The sequence below is a fragment of the Nematocida ausubeli genome (genome assembly GCF_000738915.1).
Source record: "Nematocida ausubeli strain ERTm6 chromosome Unknown supercont2.5, whole genome shotgun sequence".
Taxonomy (NCBI): Eukaryota; Fungi; Microsporidia; genus Nematocida; species Nematocida ausubeli.
In genome coordinates this window covers 310,196-330,963 of record NW_026515638.1, presented here as the reverse complement: position 1 = coordinate 330,963, position 20,768 = coordinate 310,196, and the positions used below count along the sequence as shown (strand labels likewise).

Sequence of the window (20,768 nt, the reverse complement as noted above, 5' to 3'; positions counted from 1 at the left end):
AATATAAAAAAATTTCAATGGAACAGATTTCTGAATTTATGCATTCACCTGTTTCTGTTAAAACACACTGTGGAAGCATCTATGAAGGCACACTACTAGCAATTGACCAGTACCTGAATGTAGTCTTACAGAATGCCACAGTTAATGCAGATATTAAAAAGGGATTTCTTTTTGTAAAGGGCTCTAATATTCTTCTGCTTACTCTAATTGAGTGAGAGTGTATTCAAGGAGTGGATATTTTTGGAACTTGTTAGGCCAGGATCTATGCAAAGGCTGATTTATATTTGTACATTCTACTTTATGCGCACTTTTATTAGGCCTTAAAGTACACGTGCACAGTCATAGAAGCAATTATTCCTTCAGAGTATTCATTTTTAATTCATTCAATATACATGGAAAAGAGACTGGTACGGCTTTTGTATATATAAGAATATTCTGTGTGCTATATGGTGATCAGCATAGACAAACATTTTATATCAGGGTGAGACACGCCTGAATAGACTAGATTTCATTGTTATAATGGACTGTATTCATGTTAGAATAGATTATCATACTATTTACTATTAGCTAAACTAAATATAGCTCTAGGCGGATTTCTGGTACATGCATGAATTACATGAAGAAAATCTTCTGTGTAATAAAGACAGCCGGAAAGAATGAAGACCAGTTCATATAGAATACAGCACAGTGTAAGATATGTCTATGCTTCTATGAGAGATATTCTACATACTACCTGCAGACATATATCTTATTGTTTATGCAGTTGCATGTAAAATGCTTGGCTATAAATAAACCATTTTAATTGTTATTTCTTGGCTTATACTTTATATATTCAAGTTAATTTCATGTGAATTTATGAAATAACCTGAATGCACTTTTCACCCACAAGAAGCACAGGAGTTAGTTTTTGTTTGGAATAGTCATATGCTCATGGATATTCCATCTGAAGTGCTTACTTAGGATATACTCTGAATACTTCTGGTTATATTTGGGTATTTATTTGCTCACGGGTGCAAATCTGCTTAAAAAGTTTCTTTCATCCGTATATTGCACTTGCCATGATAGTGCATCCTTTGAGTCTAGGCTGTCATGGGGCTTTGCTAATTTCTTTTTAGAAAAATCTTTAAACCCAAAGTCTTCCACACTGCAAAGTAAAAAAGTATAAGTTTCAGCTATATTTAATTTAGTGTTTTATAACCAGTTCTGTAAGAAAGTGCAGAACACAAGGGTTCTATTTTACTATGCACTGTGTATCTTTGAGTTATTTATTCATCTACAATTACACGTGAGATAAATAGATACCAGCACGCACCACCCACAGAAGCCACTTACACTGCGTGCTGTCAATGGATATTGACATATTTCTCAAAAAACCCTATTCATTAGCATTGACATATAGAAGGAGTATGGCATCATCCTTGAATAGAGGCAGCTGGTCAATCTTTCCATCAATAAAAGTTGTCCACAGCACTTTTTCTATATCTGCATCGTGGTTGTTCAGAAAAGATCTTTCATCAAGCATCTGTGCAAAGTAGTATCCTCCACTCGGATTATTCTGGTATATTACAGCTGCTTTGAGCTTGTAGCTTAGAAATGACTCTTTCCTGCCTTGCTGAAACATACTCTTTGGCCTCTTCTGAGACCTGGTCTGGTTCTTAACAAAAAACATCTTCATCTTCTCAAAGACATCTGGGGGTAGTAGGTCAGAAATAAACACACTTCCAATGTCGTGCAAGTTTTCTTCTTCATCCATGCGGTTTTCAAACACTCTCTGGGGATACAGTGGTGCATGTTCGCTTCTTCGCTCACTCTCACGGTATGGAATGCACAGCTCCTTTTCTATTGTACTTGTTGCATTTTCTCCCAGAATGTAATTCCCTGGCTTCTTCAAGCGGATAGTTATGATGCTAGGAATATTTGCAAGACACGAAGTAACTGTTTTATTGGCAGCCCCGCACTTGCAGAGCTTATCCAACTGCTTTATGGAGAAAAACTCAGAGATGCTTTGGTTTGGCTTCAAGTACAAAATACATACTTTCTCTGACCGGTCCCACTTCTCCCGGCATACATTGCATGTAATAGATGACCGCAGCAAAATATAAAACAGATTTGAGATGTTTTTCTCCTCGCAGTCAGGTCTTTCATTTCTCTTCAGCATGGACATGCAGTTCCGAAAGAACCTCGCCACATCTACAAGTGCATCTTCTTCGTATCGGACAAACTCGCTGTTTATCGCATGCTCAATCTGATCAATGAAAATATATTCGTTTTTCCCAAACACATGCATGTAAATCATCTTTGCAAGCATCTCATTCACCATGTTCTTAAACTCAGTGTTTGCATCTCTGATTTTCATGTTATTGAAAATGCACATAGACCCTACACTCAAAATAGCGTATGAAATTCCATGCAGCACAGCAAGTGCATATCCAGATGATCTCTCTGGGGATTTTAGCAAGGACATGCACGTGCTTTTCTGGCTGCATATGGTGCAGTTTTTTTTGTTCGATTTGTTTAGAGAATTTCCTGGGCATATTCCGCACCCAGACACTCCAATGTATCTGCAGTTGAATATTTCATAAATAATTTCATCTATTATAAACACACCACAGTAGCAGCAAAAAGCTGCCATCTGCAGGTGGCTTGGATCAAAGTCATCTAGGTTTATAAAGATCGAGTGCTCAGTTCCTTCAAAGTGCTTGTATGCATGGCTGTTTCCTTTCATATCATACCTCTGTCTACCGCAGAAAACAAGACCGCACACAATACAAAGCCATCTGTTTTTGCGCAGAGAGCATAAGCAGCACTCACTTTCTTCGTAGTCTATGGTCATCCTGGATATTTGGTTTGCAACTCTGTTCATTTCCTTGAACACTTTGAAAATATGCATGCACGGAGGAAATACACTTTCCTTTTTTATAAGACAGGCTGCCAGGCACTTGCATTTGAGAACCTCCAGAGAGCCTTCTATCAGGAAACAGTCGTTTGTTGTAATCTGCGCGTACATTTTTTCGTTCTCTTTTATTATCTCGATTGGGTACTGAGTGTGTTTTTCAAAGATATGAAAGACTGCGTGCTTTCTGCATAGTTCTGCCCCACAAGAGCAAATAGCAACAATGTTCCTGTAGTCTGAATCCAGGCACTGCATGCACTTTCCCTTCAAGAATCCAGCCAAAAACTTCATGTCTGCAATATACTTAAACATTTTATAAGTTTGCCATCAATCAAACTGATGCATTTTTATTCATTGAATAATTTATAGAAGAGAAGTGTTGCATCAGACTGCAGCAGCTCCTGTATTCCTGTCTTTTCGTTGTCGTGCACTACATACGCATTTTCTTGAGTGATTGGTGTGCACTTTCTGTGCTTTTTATTGGTGCTTGCAGATGATGCGTCTGCGTCATCCTCCTTTTTTTCTGCGCACACCTCTTCTTCTAGTTTGGCATGCAGTTCTTTCTCCTTTTTTTCAAAGTCCTGAAAAAGAGACTTCCCTAGCTTGCATTCTGCAAGGGGCACCTGCACGACGTAATGCCCTGCCTGGGGTGTGCCCTTATGGATAATTGCTGCCTCTAGCCGGTATTGTATATTCTTTCCGGGTAGGCTTTTTACATTTAAAATATCTGGAATAGTCCTTTTTTCGTTGCTGTTTACATCTTTGTTTATTCCAACTGTCAGTATTTTAGGGGGTTTTGTCAGATATGTCTTTCTTTTTTTTCTTTCTTTGCACTCGCATACAGCAGGCAGCATCTCAGGCGAGAATATTTCCTCCACTTTCTGCTCTGACCCTATGTATATAACTGGGCCAATCTCCTCCTGCGATGTAAAAGTGTTGCAGCTGTCGCAGACAATGTGAATTTCCTGTCTGATTTTAAAGCACTCGTGCAACTCTGAAAAATGTCCCATTTCACTGTAGCTTTCTACAAGCATAAGCATGTCTGTGAGGTACTCTGAAGCATCTTGCTGTGTTCCTATGACATATCTTGGGTACATGCTCTCAATCACTTTGCACAAACTATTGACTGAGAAGCTTTCAACCTTAGTCTTGTGCGATAAGTCTACTTGTTTAATCACTTTCCTGAACTGGCATCCAAAGCACTCCTTTGGTCTTTCACATTCTGTGTAGTAAATTGGCTTGAGCATATTCATGCACCCAGCCGCAGAGATGCAGTATGCCACAGCCTGCAAAACAGATGAAATGTAGCACGTATTCCCTAGGTCAACTATTCCTCCTTCAGACCACACAGTCTTATACGGTATAATTTGTGTTGTGCTTTCTTTCTCTAAATCACGGGATATTTCTTCTGTCTTGCTATTCAGTCTTCTTGCTAGTTCCAGTGTATTTAGCACTGGCTCAGCATCTGCTTTTGCAACTTCTTCATTGCAGGCATCTTCTTTATGCTTTTCACTATGAATATTATTTGCATTTGGTATGAGATTTCTTATGTATGGATATATATCATGCCCTACCATGCTCTCGCACTTATAACAATACACATCAACAATCTTCTTATTGCTGTCTATATTCTGCACTTTCAGATATGTACAATGCTCATTATCCTCCATATAGTGCTTCATTCCGTGTCCTTTTCCTTCTATTCCATACTGTTCCCGTCCACAGAATACCGTACTGCACTTCACACACGCCCAGGAGTTGCTGTTTATATCGCAATTTGTACAGGTGGCACTTTCTATGCGTATTTCCTTGTCTACATTTATATGTGGGCACTTTTTTATCTGTGCACCTTCTACAACGGGTGTAAACAGGCACTGCCTGATTTGACTCTCAAGAGATTCTTTCTCTATCTCCCTTTCAGAGCTTTCTATTTTTATTTCAATATCAGGCATTTTTCCTGTAATAGTCACTAATATCCTTTTGTGGTCATTCTCCATATGATATTTCACATGTGCATTGCAGAATTCTGTTCCGCACTCGCAGTATGTAATTGGCTCATTAAACACATTTCTAAAGCAGAAGGTGCAGTGACCCGTAAAGTCATGACAAGAAAACATTATGAAAGAATAAAATATTTTTTTATTTTATACCCCCAGATGGAAGTTGAGCAAAAAATCCAGCCAGAAGTAGAAATTATAGAAGCAGAAGCACCAGCAGAAGTAGTTGAGAAGGTGCAGGAGAAGATAGTCTTTGGAGTGGCCCATATTTACGCCTCCCACAATGACACCTTTGTCCACATAACTGATTTGACATCCAGAGAAACCATATGCAGAATAACTGGAGGTATGATTGTTAAAACAGATAAAGACGAGAGCAGTCCATATGCTGCTATGTTTGCCGCCCAGAGAGCTGCAGAGCAGGCAAAGGCTGCAGGTTTCAATGCTGTGCACGTAAGAGTAAGAGCCAGCGGAGGAGTAAAGACAAAGACCCCAGGACCAGGAGCACAGAGTGCACTCAGATCTCTTGCTAGAAATGGGCTAAGAATTGGAAGAATTGAGGATGTCACACCAATTGCAGCTGATAGAACAAGAAAGAAGGGAGGAAGACGTGGAAGAAGACTATAATTGATCTCTTTCAATATTTTCTTATTAAATGCTAGTTAATTTTACTCTTTATATTGCACTATTTATACTTTTATAAATTACGAGGAATTCCTGCTAGAAATGACTCCATATACGCATCTGCCAATAGACCATCCTAAGAGTCTTTTTGCAAAACTCCCAGAAAAGAGACTAGGACTACAGGAGACAGCCAGAGCACAAAATAATTGAAATAGCTGTGCAATATGTTTTCCTGTGGGTTTGCACGTAATGGCATATGATCTGGCTGTGCTATTTTCTTTATTGAATTTACAGAAGTCTTCTGTTAATGTGATAAGTATGGAGTATGCATGAATATACTTGGTCTATACTACAAATTATAAGTATTGTCTAAACTGAGTGTTTATGCTATTTGTCTGTCTCTTTATGGATATTTCTATAATTTTGGTTATATTTTGGTCTTTGTGCATATATACACCTGTACTCTTTTCTTGTATTATAACGCGAATATTTTCATGCAGACAGAAACAGTTTGAATTAATAATTTGAATGAATTTCTGCCTATAGAAGGACTGTGCATGACAGCAGACTAATATTATGCACTCAATGGATTATAGTGTTATTATGTCTCAGTAGATTATTCTGTCTCAATTAATAAGTATATTTAGTTTAAATTAAGCATGTCTTTGTGCTGCAGTATAAGAATAGAATGGAAATAGTTCTATGCAGGCAATTATTGACAGTATATAATAAGTATATGGCGATAAAATGCTGTGAAGGAGTACGGTGTATCTCTTTATTAGTAATTATCTATCTTCTTCCATACTTCTCTTTAAATACCTGCAGTGGAATCTTTTGCATTGCAAATTGCCATGGTCTCTGCACTGCAAATACTCCATTCTCTTCACTTACGCTTGCACCATCTATTACTGCAGACATGTCTACTATTTTCTTCTCTTCCAGGCCTTGCAGCACTATGAGCTCCTTCTGGCTTACAATAAATACTTCATTGTTGCATATCTGCATATCAATAATTTGTGTCTTAAATACTACGCCTGTCTCTCCTATTTTCTCTCCTGAGGTACTAAACAAAGAGACTACTCTGCTGTCTTTCAGGCCTGCCTTTCTATTCTGGCCTAGCCCATATACTTTGTCACCGAATATATGACTGATAAAGTACTCTGTCTCTTTGGAGGATATTCTCGTGCACTCAGAGGTTATGCTATTAAAGATCACTATGTCAGACCCGGATATCAGAACTTCCCCATTCTTTCTTCCCTTTGCAATGTGCGTAGGAACAAAGTCTATTCCCAATTCACTTAGTACCCACTCTCTGCAGGGTGTCTCTGTGCCTTTACTTTTATTTAGATCTTCTAAAGTTAAAATAAGCCTTTTCTTCTTTTCCATTACGCACCAGACTTGATTTTCTATCACTGTATGGTACAGTACAAGACCTCCTATTTGCAGGGTTACTTTGACAGATGCACTCTCTTGGTCATACTCGTATGCTCTGACGCCTTCTTTTGTTCGGATAACAGAAAGAGTATCCACTGACTTTATGTCAAGTATAGGGCTCTTTGCTATATGCTTAAAAATACATTTGCTCCTTATACTGTCACCTGCAACTTCAGGCTGCTCTACTTTGAATATTTCCATTTCCTCACCAGATGCCATGTACACCTTGTTATTTGTGCAGGCCACAGGATATGCAGGATACTTCTGCAGAGTGAGTCTTTTTTCTGTTTTATACAGGTGCACGACGATCAAAACACCTGACTCTGAGGCCAGAACTATATTTCCATTGGACTCTCGCATAAATAGCGCATCACTATAGCACACATCATCCTGGGACTCCTTTATATAGTGTTTATTTGTCTTCATGTAACAAATAATTCTTGAGTCTGCTCCTGCCATGTACACTTTCTCTCCCATTGTGCACATAGTATTCAGAGAACTATTTCTGACATTTACTGTCTGATGGATCACGCCCTGCTGCAAATCTACCACATGGAAATTTCCTTCTATTGTGCAGCACCCATACTCATCGCCTACAATATGCACAAGCTCCATTACAGTCTCAGCACTTTCTTTATTTTTGCTCAAGGCTATGTCCATTACACCCCTGCCATTTTCTATTTTAATAACACGCCCATCATGCGTTCCTAGAATAAACTCTCCTTTATTGTGGCCAAAACATGCTGCACTAATGTACCCATTGTATCTATACACGAATTCTCCATTTACGAATACCTCTGAGCCACCCTCTGCCAGACTGTAGAGAACCATTCTGTCTCCTCGGTGACAGAGCACTTTCCAGACGCCTTCTTTCTTTTCTCTTTTCACTGTGAATGTGAGAGTGTCTATGCAGGCTATTCCTTCCGTCAGCGAACCAACTATTAGGACATCACCGTTAAAGTCCATTGTCTGAATGTCCCTCATTCCTATGTCAATTCTGGCGAGGCTGAATAGGTGTGGGTTACTGAATATTTCTATCACTCCACTTGCGTATGCAGTTCCAATATATTTATTGCTTACTGCTAGACCAGAAATGCTCTCTGGCTGTCTTGCTTCTCCTCTGTAGAGCACTAACTGCATTAAAATTTTTTTCTCCAACTGTATTATTTTCTATGGTTAAATCTATGTTTTTCATTCTTCGAGGCATTTTTCCTGTGCATTAGTTGTTATTCATGTTTTTCTATCTCTTGCTCTGTGTCTTAATTTAATATCTGAAAATCTATTTAAATCCCAAAAAATTATAGAATAAACAAAACAAACGCGCAGAATGAGCAAGAGAGCATTTTTATCGGTAGATAAAATATTAAAAACAGAGCTACAGAGAAAGAAGATTGTAATTTTGGTGGCGACTCAATGTTCTATTCTTTTTATGCTTATATTCTTTTTATTTAGACGGAAAAATAATTTCATGGGGGCATTGCAGCATACTCTCATTTTGGACAAGATGTATGATCTATTTGATCAAATCAACAGTGAGGTGGATGACTGCTTGAAGAAGCCAACACGAAAGGAGCAGAACCTGGAATTTTCAAAGATTGAGATATTGGATCTAGACCCTATTAGACTTTCTGAAATGACAGCTGTTTTTGAGCTGAAAGGAAACATAAGTGACTACATACTAATTAAGGGGGAGAATGAGAGCGCGCCAAGTGTCAAGATGGAGAAGATAATTGTAAAGCGAGTGATTCTGAAGATAGAAAACTCCCCAGAGGAGGAACGAATATCCCTAATTGTTGACAACCCGCACATTATGAAAACACATTTTACATACAGGTGTAACTATATTAATCACAAAGGCGTAGACCAGAAGCTGCTTTGGCTATTCATTGAACCATTGAATGTAAAGGTCTCCATTAAGGAAAACGGAAAGAAAGAAGATGAGATTAGGCACATAATGAAGGACACTTTGAAAGGGCTTTCATACCTGCACAGCAAGAACATAGCCCACTTAGACCTCAAACTGTCTAATGTCATGGGGGAAAGACGCGAAGACAATTCTATTATTTATAAAATTATAGACTTCGGGTTTTCAAGAGAAATTCCAAAGAACAAGGTTGAACAAGTCTATCCAAAAAGATGCTATGGAACATTCCCATACAAGCCGCCTGAGGTGTGGGTGTCAAGCATCCATGGGCTATCTTCTGACATCTGGTGCATTGGTGCAATGTCTTTATTTTTAGCGAATAAAAAGTCCTCCTACTTCCAGAAGAAAACATCAGGTGATGCAACAGGTAATGCAAAGGATTATACTGAGTTCAGGAGCTTTTTAGATGGAAGGCTATTTATAAAGATAGACACAGATACATCACCAGAATTAGTGTCTTTTATAAAGACGTGCATGCGGCGAAACAGAGAAGAAAGGCCCACTGCAGAGCAGCTTCTAAACCACGAATTTATTCAGGGAAAATCTCTTTCTATAGAGGCAGCCAGGAGTATCCGGTATAATATTTAAATAAAAAGTATATTACTTAGCCAAATACAGTAGGTTGTTTATTCTTTCCATCCATGCTTTCTCTAAAATATCGGGTTATATGGCTGCTGATGCATTGTATGTGCTTAATGTGGCAGGCACATAAATATAATTATGTGTCTCCAGATATAATAAGCAGACTAATTGCCATATTCTATTCTGATGCCTCAAAATAAGTTCTTTCAGTGACTGTATTTTCTAAAAGTCTCTATATTATCTTAATAGAAAAATATATTGAAGTGTTTATTTTCTTGTTTATTCCAGATATAAATATTATTTGCTGTACAAAGATATAAGACAAAAGTAATATGTAGACAGCAAAAACAACTTTATAAGCACTTATACACAGAAGGTCTGCACATTGGAAATTCATTTTCTCATGCACCCATACGAATATACTCTGAAGGAAAATAGTCTATACAGGAATATATTCCCATGCTTCTTCTCATAGACCTGGCTGCAGAACCAGTTGTAGTAAAATAATCACAAAAAGAACTGCTATAGAATAAAGACAAGGCTATAGTGTTTTATATTCTACAGTAGAAGCATCTACTATAGAGAGAAGTTCTTTCATATCCTGGTGCTGCACGGATTTCTACTGTATAGAAAAATCCTTATGCAGACTATAATATGCCAAAAATTTTATGAAGTCCATAAAAACAGAAGTCTCCACATTCGCAGAGCAAGAAATGCATATAATATCAGCAGTCTGAAGTGTGCAAATATCTAGATATAAATTAGTTGAAAAACAAAAAAATATTTTCATGTCAGCGGGTAGCATAGAGGAAAAGAATGAAATTCTAAACATCCAGATGGGAGACATCATAGCACACGGAGCGACCTCAACTGTAAGAAAAGGAAAAAGCCCAAGTGGGGCAGAATATGCCATAAAAATTATATTTGCAGATAGTCTTACACGAAAGCAAGAGGCAAAAAAAGAAGCATCTATTCACAGGGCACTTGCCCATAAGCACATTGTGAAACTGCAGAACTTCTATCTTTCTAAGACGCATGCGTACTTAATCATGGACTATGCTGCAAGGAATGAGCTATTTATGTATATAGACCCAGGAGCAGGTTTGCCTGCTGACATATGCCACCTGTACCTCAAACAGTTATTTTCCGTTATAAAATACATACACAGCAGAGGAATATGCCACCGAGACATAAAGCCAGAAAACATTTTACTTGACAGCAACTACAACCTGCTCTTAACAGACTTTGGGTGCTCAACAATTTACAGAGATGTAAATGGGCGCAGACCGCTTACTAAGCAGTGCGGAAGCCAAAACTACATGGCACCAGATATTCACTATGGAAAGTACGACGGAGAGCTGGTGGATGTCTGGTCATTTGGAATGGTATCTCTTGTGCTTCTCACAGGAGTAGTCCCGTGGGAGAAGCCAACCACAGACGACAAAGAGTTTGAGAGATTTCGAATTAGCACATTCCGAGACTACTCGCCCTTCAACCTTCTCAGCAAAGATAAGCTAGAGATGATTGAAAAGTGCATATCCGTTAGTCCAGAAAGAAGAATCCGCCTGAGCCAGCTGAGTGAAAATGCATGGCTTGCAGCACCAAACCTCTATATGGGCCCAGATGGTCTAGTAAGATCCCCAGAGATTGTTGCAGCAAAACTAGTGCCTGCAGAGGCAGCAGCCTTCACACAGCCAGACATGTGCATCTCTCCTGTTGGCAGAGAGTGCTCCTCGCAGCCCGTCTTTTTAAGCTACGACACTTTCCCAATGGCAACAAGAATATACAGCTGTGCCTTAGTAAGTGTAAGCCAGAAAATACTCTGCAATGCATTTTCTGATGTTCTTATTCCATATAAGGCAACAGGAAATATTATTTCATTCACAACAGTCGACAACTCCAAGAATATTATCACAGGAGAGGTGTATCTCAGGAAAAGTGGAGCAGAGACACTCATAATATTCCAGAGAACAAGAGGTGACTGCCTAGAGTACAAAAAGCTGTTTAACGTTATAAAGGACCGATTTATGAGGAATTTTGAAAACTATGCGAATAGATAGTGTAATCTAACATAAAGAGGGCTAGTGGGTTTTCAGCATAGAGATAGCTATAATTTACAGGCTGCTAAATAAAGAAATTTGCTTAAGTATAGCTTATTTGTAATTCTCAATAAATTATGCTTATACTAGTAGTACAAAATATTTTTATATTTGCATGCTTTCAGAGGCACCTTCGTCTATTCATCCAATTCTAAAGACAGTTCTGCCAAATGGACTTTCCATTTTGCTTAAGCCAATGGCAGTGGAGGGATCTTTAGTTGGGCTGGTGATAAAAGGAGGTTCAATTGAAAATCGAAGACAAGGATATCCGGATGGCACAGCGCATCTTCTGGAGCATGCTCTAATCGATCAAATCAGTCCAAGAATAAGAGAAGAACTGCATATTAATGGGAAAACATCAAACACGCACGTGTCTATATACGGATACAGCCTGCAAAGCAAATCAAATGAGATTGTACAAGAGCTACTTTCCACTGTAAATAAACCAGTTACAGAGAAAAATATAACAGAGGAGATGCCAAGAATTCTGAGAGAGATAGAACAAGTCAGAGAGACATCTTCAGATCATAAAGAGAAATTTATCTCAGCAGTGCAAAAGGACACAGCAATTCATAACTCTACAATTCTTGGCACTGAAAAGACTCTGCAGCATGTCACAAAAGGCCATCTGCAGAAATTCCTTAATAGCACACTCATTCCAGGGAATGTATTACTTGTGGGAATAGGGAATCTGGATATTCCGGAGATACTGAAGACAGCAAATTCATTCCAAATCCCAAAGTTAGTTCCGTGCAAAGATTCTGCTGCATCAGATGCACAAATTCCAGGTGAAAGCACAAAAGAACCTATTAATAAAGTGCAGAATAGAAGTAGCCATGGAGAGATTCTAGTTGGGTATAAAATTCCATGGAAAAGAGATATAAAGGCATATGCTGCATATCTGGCCATATCCTACTCTATTCAGAAGAATCTTGATCCAGAACTAAAAATAGTGCCGCACTTAAGCTACACACAGGAGGGAGGACTGCTCTATTTTTCACTCCCCAGAGAGAAATATACCAGCAAAGAAGAATTTACTTCTACAATAGAACAAGCATCAAAAAGCGTCCTAGAAGACATATATAAGATTGCACCATTGAAAGAGAAAGGACTTTCTCTTCCTCTTCTAGAAGTGCCTTGCTATCTTTTTTCAATAGGCTTGGGAACTCTCACAGTAGATGATCTATTTAAGGAGGTTCAGAACCTAAATAAGTCTGACATTTCAGACGGACTAGCAATATTTACTACATCTAACTGCCATGTATCTACAGAATATGATAATCTGCAGATTCCTGCAAAAGATCAGAAATAGCAACTGCTTTTAGAAAGAGAGGCATCATGTGCAAAGATGCATAGAAAGAAAGAATATAAGATTTAAACATTAATGTTTATTATGATGGTGGGCTATGCAGCCACTTCATCCCGATTAAATGCAGTAACCTAATTAAGACCTAGATCCTTTGCCTGATTTCTTTTTTGAGCCACTCCTAGATGGATTTGAGGTTGCCTCATCCCCTGAGCCAGCTCCTGCTCCTTCTTCACTAGCATTAATTGCTGCTCCTGATTGCTGTGCACCTGCACTTACACCTGCAGCCTCTGATGAGCTTGCATCGGCTTTTTCTGCACTTGCAGCCTGCACTGAGCCTGCACTGGCTGCCTCTGCTGAGCTTGCACTGGCTGTCTCTGCACTTGCACTCTCCTGCTGTGCGCTTGCTGCTTGTTCTGAAGATTCTGATCCACTTACCTCAGCAGATTCTTCAGTTACCTCAGAGGATTCCTCAGTTACCTCAGCAGATTCTTCAGAGCTACTTTCAGAAGACATGCTAGCAGATTCTTCTGCTCCGGCAGATACTGTGAAAGTGAAGAATGAGAGTATAAGTAATCCAAATATTAAAGCTAATGTTTTGTTCATTATACTTTCTAAATCAATCCAGGTTATATAGATGCAGTCTTTCAAAATACATTCTGATTGATGACGGTTTTCTCGTTTTTATTGATCTATTTTCAAAGGATCAGTTACCTTGTTATAGAGAGAACCTATCTTTTTATCTTCCTTCTGATTTGTTCGTTTCGCTAAAATATTTGGCGAACCAAAGCATACTATGACCTAAAGAATTCCTGCACTACCTTTTTTGCCTTTTCTTCTGCCGATTTGTCACCACATGGGAACTTTCTCACTACGTTTCCATTCCGGTCCTTTGCAACCACGGCATTATAGTGCGACCCTGAGTACGAGAGATACACAACTGACCTGAACTCGTCTCCGAATTCATAGAGCCTTTGGGCATTATCAATGACAGTGACCTTAGTTCTGTATATCTTTGATATAATGGTTATTTCAGTTGCACCTCCCCAGATGTCTGGCTGCACTATCCATGTGGAATACTCAAAAGGTGTTTTTTCAATGTAGGACATGAACTTCTTTGGGTGCTGCAGAATTTCATTAGCAACCATTTTCCGCAGCTCACTGCTGCTCTTTGCATTCAAAAGCTCACTGAGTGAGTGAAAAAGGCATGAATTATCACTTGGTACCTCAAAGATAGAGAACACCATATTTTCATCTGTCAGGGTATTTACAGTTGTTTCTACCGGCCCCTTCACTTCCTTTGAGGCCTCTGCATAGATGCATTCAAGGTCAGTGAATGTCTCCATGATAGGACAGTCTGCCCTCTCAACCAAGCACTTTGGAACTCCCTTGAAAAGGAATCTTTTACTTCCTACTTTACTCTCTATTCCTTCGTACAGATCAGATATTGTTTTTGTTCCTTCTATCTCGTATATAAAAGACCTGGTATCATCTATTATTTTGAATCGCATTCTGCAGAAATACAAATATTTTCATTTATGGCTCTTTTTATTTGTTCTGCTGTACATAAAGGCGCCATTAATGCATATGTCCAGAGCTTTTGGAGTGAAATTTAATATGTATCTTCTACAGGCGAAAAGTTCTCTTTTAACAAGATATATACAGGGAATAGTGCAATTATCAGATATAAATCAAAAACAAGCAGTAAAGTAAGAGAATAGTAGTATACTAAACGGTTCTAGATAATTGCACCATTCTATTATTTAGCATTCCCTGTTTAGTGCATATTTTAGTGCTATTTTCCTCTGATCTGAAAGTATCCTAATTTTCAGATTCCAACTAGCATAGAAGTTAGTTCATTCTTCATAGCAAGTATGAGTATTTATTCTTTCTATTTTTTGCCTCTTCCTTTAAGGGGCACTTATAGGTCTTGTGTGCATCTTTGTTTTAAAATTAAAGCAAGGCATATTTTAGCCACTAATCCTTAGTAAATCCAGGAGACAGCACTTCTTCCTTACAGAACTACCTTGAGTTTCTATTCCTGTTATAATTGAAGTAGTCACATAATTCTTAAAGTACAAAAAATCAGCATGTAAATATAGGCATAAACAAGACTAAAACCTTACCTGCAGTTATCATAGAATGTGCATATGAAGTAAGGCACATAGAAGTTCTTTAATAGCCAGAAATATAAGTGTATATAATTATGGAGCATTTTATGTAAATATGATCTATCTTTATTCCTTATTTAGCTAAAATATAGACGAGTAAACTTCAGTTGGTATTTCTGATGATAAGTTATCTTAAAGATGAGTTTTTCACTCTTTGACAGTTTTTTTACTGGTGACATTTCCTCCAGATGGGCCTGCTTGACTGAAGACACTTTAATAAGCACACTTTCTTCAAGACCATAGATTCTCTTTATCTCCATTGCAGTTTTCTTTTCCTCCAAGTCAATTATAAATGGGTACCCAATGGTTTCGCTGCTGTACTTCATGACTGCCTCGATCTTTGTCTTTCTATCTATCTCCTGGACAGTTAAGAATGCCATGTTATTTAGGCTAATTCTGCTGCTGCTAGGCTTGTAAGTAGTAATTTGCTCAACTTTTGCATAGGCTTTCAGGATGCGCGTATTACTTGTGGTTTCTTCTGGCTTCACACCAAGCATTGCAAGCACCTCCTCTCCTTTGACCATATCTGGAAGGATGTATGCCTTTTTCTCAACAAGATTAATGTTCTGTGTTTTATCCCCAAGTGCCTGCATGTACACAAGAACCATATTCTCGTCTAGCTCTATCTGGACTTTGTTGTCTTTTACTTCTGACAGTTTGAATTTGTCTGAGCACAGGCTTTTCTGAAGCATTTTCTCTATTTCATCCTGCGTTGTATCAAGGGGCATCCAGTGGTTGCTGACTCGCTCCTGCTTGTGCATGAGGGTAAGTATTTTGTGGCAGGATATCTGCTTAAAGTACTCTGTCACAGCCTGCATGCCTGCGTCCATAATAATAACCCCTGAGTCGGCCTTAAAGAGCTGTTGAAAGGTCATATTGTCCTCTATTTCTCTTGGTTTTCCGTTTATCTCTGCCAATGGAGGCACTGCCAGGTTATATCCTGCCTTTATCCATTCTTTGACACAGGCATTTTTGTTCACCACAAGCGCAGACTTTATTTCCACAAGCACCTTAAGATTGTACGGCTGTTCTTTGACTTTTGCCTGCTTGATGAAGAGAATAAAGGAGTCTTCTCTTGTTATGTTATTATCTGCCTCTATTGCGAATAAGGAGTGGCTTGCTAGATCTGCCACTATTTCCACCTGCTTAATTTTCTGGAGAGAGAACATTCCATTTATGCTCTGGAATGAGTATAGAAGGACAGAGTCAATTGATGCATTTGGCTTTGACAGGAGCTTTTTTGCTTGGGCTATCACCTGGTTGTAAGACTGTGAGTTTTCCAACTCAATCACACCCGGGGCTGCCTTCAAGTACTGTCTGCCTGCTGTAAAATACCCCAGTCCCCAATATCCTTTCATTACACTGGGCACATACACTTCCAGTTTTACCTTAATTGACAGAAATCTTTCCTTTTCAATTGAGTCTTTTATCTCCTCAGGAACTTTTTCTATTGAAGAATTCAAGAACTCGTCCATCTGGGATGTCCGTACATAGACCAGGTAATACGCATTTGCAGATCTCACCTTATTCTTGTATCTGTGCCTTCCCCCAAATGTCTCCTGTATTGCCTCTTCCTCCATGCACTTTGTGACATACGTGTCATTGAACTTGTACCACCCGTCTTTCTTTCTTATATACGCATAGTAGTGTCCCTCTGACATTCCACTTCCCATGTGAACATTCACTGTGTACAAACTGTACCTATTGTCGACTGTTTTGTCAGGTGTGTACAACGACAGGTCCAGTTCCTTTGGGAAAGAGTAGTAATTGTTCACCTTGTATACGTCTCCTGTGTCATAGTCCATGTTAAACCTCTTTATCTGCAGGAACAGAACAGGCGGGAATGTCTTGCAATAATCTGACTTTGTTGCCTCAATGTACCCGTGGTTCTCGCAGTGGTACAAATTTGGTGCCTTCAGATGCATTGTGCTAATATAGTTATGAAGAGAGTCTTCAAGTGATGTCCTTGAGTTCTCCATATATGGAAGGTCCATGACCAACTGCAGGTCATTATACTTTTCTGTTATTTCCCGAACACACCCTTTGTCACACCGGATGGTTGTTCCAAGTTCTCCATAGAAGGTGTCTTCAATGTACTTGAAGAAAGGAGTTCCCTTTGCCTCTTTTTCCAGTTCATCAAGCAGAAACTTAAAGAACTCCTGGACATCCTGCTGCTCATCAATGTCTTCATTCTTCAGCTTAAACGCATTTGTGAATTCCTTTGTGTCCACGTATGTTGTGTCCTTGCACAGCTGATAGAATAGTCTTTGCATCTGTACAGTCTTTTCACCAGGTGGCTGCTGAAACAGCTCCTTAACAAACCCCTTTATGTGAAAGAGTGTCTGTATTATAGAGTTTAGGTAGCAGGTTGCCCCTAAGTTTATCAATCCTGTGTACGGAGTGTCCTTCTTGGCTTCATAGCACCGGACAGCTGATACTATCTTGACCATAACCCTTTTCTTTTCCTTAGGCTGTACCTCTATCCCGAAATCCAGCTGTGACCCAAATCCAAATGTCACTTTTCTCTCTTCTATTTCTCCATCCGCATATTCTATATACAGAATGTAATCTGTAAACACTTCAAATGTCAAATATCCAAAGTATTCCAAGTACAAATATGGCCTTTCCACTGAAATAAGGCATAGCCTCCAAGTATAATTATATGAGGTAAAGTACTCACTGAAGATATTCTTGTCTCCCCATTGATGCTTTACCTTCCACTCATAACAATAGTCATTCATTTTATAAAAATAAGAAAATTATTTTGTTTTACTTATAATAACAGCCCTGTTTCATAGTTGTACAATAGAGGGGTCTTGTAGATTGATGTTTGATTTTTTATGTTGACAACAATAATATGCATTTTGTTTATGGTTACTGTGTGATAAGTTTAAATATTTTGTGAAAATGTGTTATTAAGGGTTATTATGGATTCGTGTGTAAGGGTAGTCTACTGGTGTAAATAAATATATAGATAAGTTTGGGTGGGAGTGGTAATCTATGAAGGCAGATGAATCTGTGTGGTTATTTGTTATTGTTGTCCAAATTACTTTGTATAATGTGGTTTTAATTAGTGTCAATATTTGTTTTAATTTAATTTAACCCAAATTTCTTTAAAATTATAAATTAAGTTCTTGCTGCTGGAATATAATTATACGAAGTGTTTATTGCGGATGTATGGATAGGTAACCATTCTGTAACTAAAATATAAATATTTTGCTAATTTCTTATTTTTGGCTGCAAATGCATATATGAGTAGATTACTGTTATGGCCAGGGAGACACTTAGGAAGCCCCAGAACATGCACATGGTTTTTGCAATATAAGCAATAGATATATTCTTTAAGAGCTTGTCTGGGTTGAATATTTCGTGTGCTAGGTTAACAGTGTTTACAGCTGTTTCAATTTTTTCAATGAACAGTAGCTTCTCCTGGTTGATTTTATTTCGTGTAAGGAAGAGCTGCCTTGCCAAATTGTGTACTTCATAGGCTAATCTTATGTCAGTTTTGTCGAACTGTCTGATCTGCTCAGGACTCATTGTCAGATTATTCTGGTACAAGTTTATCTTCTGCATGAGATGTGTGAAATAGTTGCTGGGGGATGTTATAAGGACAAATCTCATACATTTCACAATGAAGTGCATAATTTGAAAGATTACTGGGTGTGTTTTGTCTGACATGCCAATGCGGCCCATTAAATTCTTGATGAAGTGAGAATTCTCAGATCGGAATATGTCTATCTCCTGTATAAAGCTAACTGGGTGGGCCATTGGGCGTATATATACATATACCTGAGATGGAATAATCAGGGTGAATAGCGAGTATACAAATACCCCCAAGCCGTACAGTTTCTGCGGAATTGGTGCAAGGTTAAACATAAGAGAGACTGCTCCAGTTAAAAGAGAGCTGAGGAAGAGTAAACCAATGGATATTGTGTGGTTAACTGTAATTTCGCTCTTTATCTCCACATCAAGGCTTCTGTATAAAAAGATGTACAGCGCGGTTTTGAAGATAAAAATAAGCAGAGACTTGCGCACGAACACATCCAGAGCCTGTGCTACTAAAAAGTCGCCAACTGTTAGCTGCTTATTTTTTATGTTAGCCTTGCACACGTTATAGAATTCTACTCCTATCATTGGACTAGGTAAGGATATAGACAAAATATACAGCAAGGTAGCCACAGGCGTATATACGACCTGAATAGTGTGCACCCAGCAAGCATTGCTTACTACCTTTAGAACATCACACACACTCTGTATAAGATCTTCATCTTCTGGAGTTCTTTCCATTATCTGAGCCTTTATGCGCAGCAGCTTATAGACGGTATCAAACGATGGGACATTTGCATACTTATTGATTTCATCTCCAGGCGAAATGCTGTACAGTATCAAATATATAATAAAAACCCCAATGGAACCCCCTACAGTTGCCATTAGAATATCCACTATAAGACTGGCTCCCTTGAATGCCCTGTCAAAGTAGAAGAGCCTTCTGAATATTTCAAGCACCCGCACATAAGAGACCTTCATTTCATCTGGGTTCCACCATACATTGTGCTCTCTCAAGGCCCCCTTACGTACCTTGATAATTTCTTGTGTTGCGCGGTTGAATACTTCTATATTCCTTCCATCAAGCGCATTTGATCTGTTCTCTGCGCAAAGTTGCATAATATAGTTCACGTAGAAGGTATCGGATGGAAACTCAATTCCCATGCTGAGAAAGTGCTCCTTCATACAGGAGGCAGGCCCGGCATACACAACAGTTGACCGGTGCATAAGAATGACGTGGTCAAATCTCTTAATTAGGTCCTCAGAGATCTGGTGCGCAGACACTAGATTGGTTGCCTTGGTGTCCTTTATCATTGATATGGTTATTCTGGCCATTTCTGAGTCTAGCCCTGACAGAGGCTCGTCCCATATGTTGAACTTATTTTTTGCCAGCAGACCGCAGGCTACCATTACTCTTTTTTGCTCACCTCCTGACAAATTCTTAAATGGCACCCGAATGGACTTTGCAAGTCTTAGTATTGATACAATCCTATCGACTTCTTCTGTGCTTTTCTTGTAGCATTTGGCAACTGAGCACAGTAGACTATACATGGGAATATTTCTATATTCTATTCCATGCTGCTGTGTATAGCTTACACTTGGAAGCCACTCCCTGACTATTCTCTCCTGCAGGCCACTCTCTGCTGTTCTGACAAGTATTTTCCCGTACGTAGTATGAGAAGGGGCACATATTCCAGCTAGGCTGTTCATTAAAGTTGTCTTTCCTTCTCCACTCATTCCAATCAGCGCAACTAGCTTTCCCTTTGGAAGAGATAGGGAGACTCTTCTGAGTAGGTATATATCATCCTTTGTTACGCAGTCATAATTAGTCATTTGTATGAGAATTTCATCAGGTTTTTCTTCTGTCTCTTTAATGTTCTTTGCACTTTGCTCCTTTAAATCAACTGGGCTGCTTTTTTTTGCTTTCTCTCTTGTGTCTATAAACTCGCCTTCCAATTGATTTTTACCTTCATTTAAATTGTTCTCAGGTAGCGCCTGAAATAGTATGTTGTTGCCTATATGCAGAAGATCGCTTGATACTATGTTTTTCTCTGTCTCTGTGCCACAAATGCAGCTCATTCCATTCTTACTCTCCTCTAGCTCATCTTTCACTTGCGTTTGCATTTTCTCCTATAAAATACCAAATTTTTTTCATTATGTAATCATAATTATGATATCATAAAAATACCACT

The 20,768-nt window shown here is 38.7% G+C and overlaps 12 protein-coding genes across 12 annotated transcripts; 5 read left to right on the top strand and 7 right to left on the bottom strand.

Moving 5' to 3' along the window:
- Window positions 1–38: 38 nt before the first annotated feature.
- NESG_02158 (uncharacterized protein) lies at window positions 39–215 on the top strand (the record flags this gene model as incomplete). The annotated part of the gene is made up of 1 exon (XM_053049768.1): window positions 39–215. The coding sequence occupies one exon, from the start codon at window positions 39–41 to the stop codon at window positions 213–215; it is 177 nt and encodes a 58-aa protein (XP_052903939.1).
- Window positions 216–1,375: 1,160 nt separating this feature from the next.
- On the bottom strand, window positions 1,376–3,205 carry NESG_02157 (uncharacterized protein; the record flags this gene model as incomplete). Its single annotated transcript, XM_053049767.1, has 1 exon — window positions 1,376–3,205. The coding sequence occupies one exon, from the start codon at window positions 3,203–3,205 to the stop codon at window positions 1,376–1,378; it is 1,830 nt and encodes a 609-aa protein (XP_052903938.1).
- A 35-nt stretch (window positions 3,206–3,240) lies between these two features.
- Window positions 3,241–5,010, bottom strand: NESG_02156 (uncharacterized protein; the record flags this gene model as incomplete). The annotated part of the gene is made up of 1 exon (XM_053049766.1): window positions 3,241–5,010. The coding sequence occupies one exon, from the start codon at window positions 5,008–5,010 to the stop codon at window positions 3,241–3,243; it is 1,770 nt and encodes a 589-aa protein (XP_052903937.1).
- A 39-nt stretch (window positions 5,011–5,049) lies between these two features.
- Window positions 5,050–5,517, top strand: NESG_02155 (uncharacterized protein; the record flags this gene model as incomplete). Its single annotated transcript, XM_053049765.1, has 1 exon — window positions 5,050–5,517. One exon carries the CDS (start codon window positions 5,050–5,052, stop codon window positions 5,515–5,517), a length of 468 nt encoding a protein of 155 aa, XP_052903936.1.
- Window positions 5,518–6,303: 786 nt separating this feature from the next.
- On the bottom strand, window positions 6,304–8,088 carry NESG_02154 (uncharacterized protein; the record flags this gene model as incomplete). Its single annotated transcript, XM_053049764.1, has 1 exon — window positions 6,304–8,088. The coding sequence occupies one exon, from the start codon at window positions 8,086–8,088 to the stop codon at window positions 6,304–6,306; it is 1,785 nt and encodes a 594-aa protein (XP_052903935.1).
- A 187-nt stretch (window positions 8,089–8,275) lies between these two features.
- NESG_02153 (uncharacterized protein) lies at window positions 8,276–9,460 on the top strand (the record flags this gene model as incomplete). The annotated part of the gene is made up of 1 exon (XM_053049763.1): window positions 8,276–9,460. One exon carries the CDS (start codon window positions 8,276–8,278, stop codon window positions 9,458–9,460), a length of 1,185 nt encoding a protein of 394 aa, XP_052903934.1.
- A 782-nt stretch (window positions 9,461–10,242) lies between these two features.
- On the top strand, window positions 10,243–11,514 carry NESG_02152 (uncharacterized protein; the record flags this gene model as incomplete). Its single annotated transcript, XM_053049762.1, has 1 exon — window positions 10,243–11,514. One exon carries the CDS (start codon window positions 10,243–10,245, stop codon window positions 11,512–11,514), a length of 1,272 nt encoding a protein of 423 aa, XP_052903933.1.
- Window positions 11,515–11,668: 154 nt separating this feature from the next.
- Window positions 11,669–12,865, top strand: NESG_02151 (uncharacterized protein; the record flags this gene model as incomplete). Its single annotated transcript, XM_053049761.1, has 1 exon — window positions 11,669–12,865. One exon carries the CDS (start codon window positions 11,669–11,671, stop codon window positions 12,863–12,865), a length of 1,197 nt encoding a protein of 398 aa, XP_052903932.1.
- Window positions 12,866–12,997: 132 nt separating this feature from the next.
- Window positions 12,998–13,465, bottom strand: NESG_02150 (uncharacterized protein; the record flags this gene model as incomplete). The annotated part of the gene is made up of 1 exon (XM_053049760.1): window positions 12,998–13,465. The coding sequence occupies one exon, from the start codon at window positions 13,463–13,465 to the stop codon at window positions 12,998–13,000; it is 468 nt and encodes a 155-aa protein (XP_052903931.1).
- A 188-nt stretch (window positions 13,466–13,653) lies between these two features.
- Window positions 13,654–14,370, bottom strand: NESG_02149 (uncharacterized protein; the record flags this gene model as incomplete). Its single annotated transcript, XM_053049759.1, has 1 exon — window positions 13,654–14,370. The coding sequence occupies one exon, from the start codon at window positions 14,368–14,370 to the stop codon at window positions 13,654–13,656; it is 717 nt and encodes a 238-aa protein (XP_052903930.1).
- Window positions 14,371–15,107: 737 nt separating this feature from the next.
- Window positions 15,108–17,771, bottom strand: NESG_02148 (uncharacterized protein; the record flags this gene model as incomplete). Its single annotated transcript, XM_053049758.1, has 1 exon — window positions 15,108–17,771. One exon carries the CDS (start codon window positions 17,769–17,771, stop codon window positions 15,108–15,110), a length of 2,664 nt encoding a protein of 887 aa, XP_052903929.1.
- Window positions 17,772–18,249: 478 nt separating this feature from the next.
- Window positions 18,250–20,700, bottom strand: NESG_02147 (uncharacterized protein; the record flags this gene model as incomplete). Its single annotated transcript, XM_053049757.1, has 1 exon — window positions 18,250–20,700. The coding sequence occupies one exon, from the start codon at window positions 20,698–20,700 to the stop codon at window positions 18,250–18,252; it is 2,451 nt and encodes an 816-aa protein (XP_052903928.1).
- Window positions 20,701–20,768: the final 68 nt, after the last annotated feature.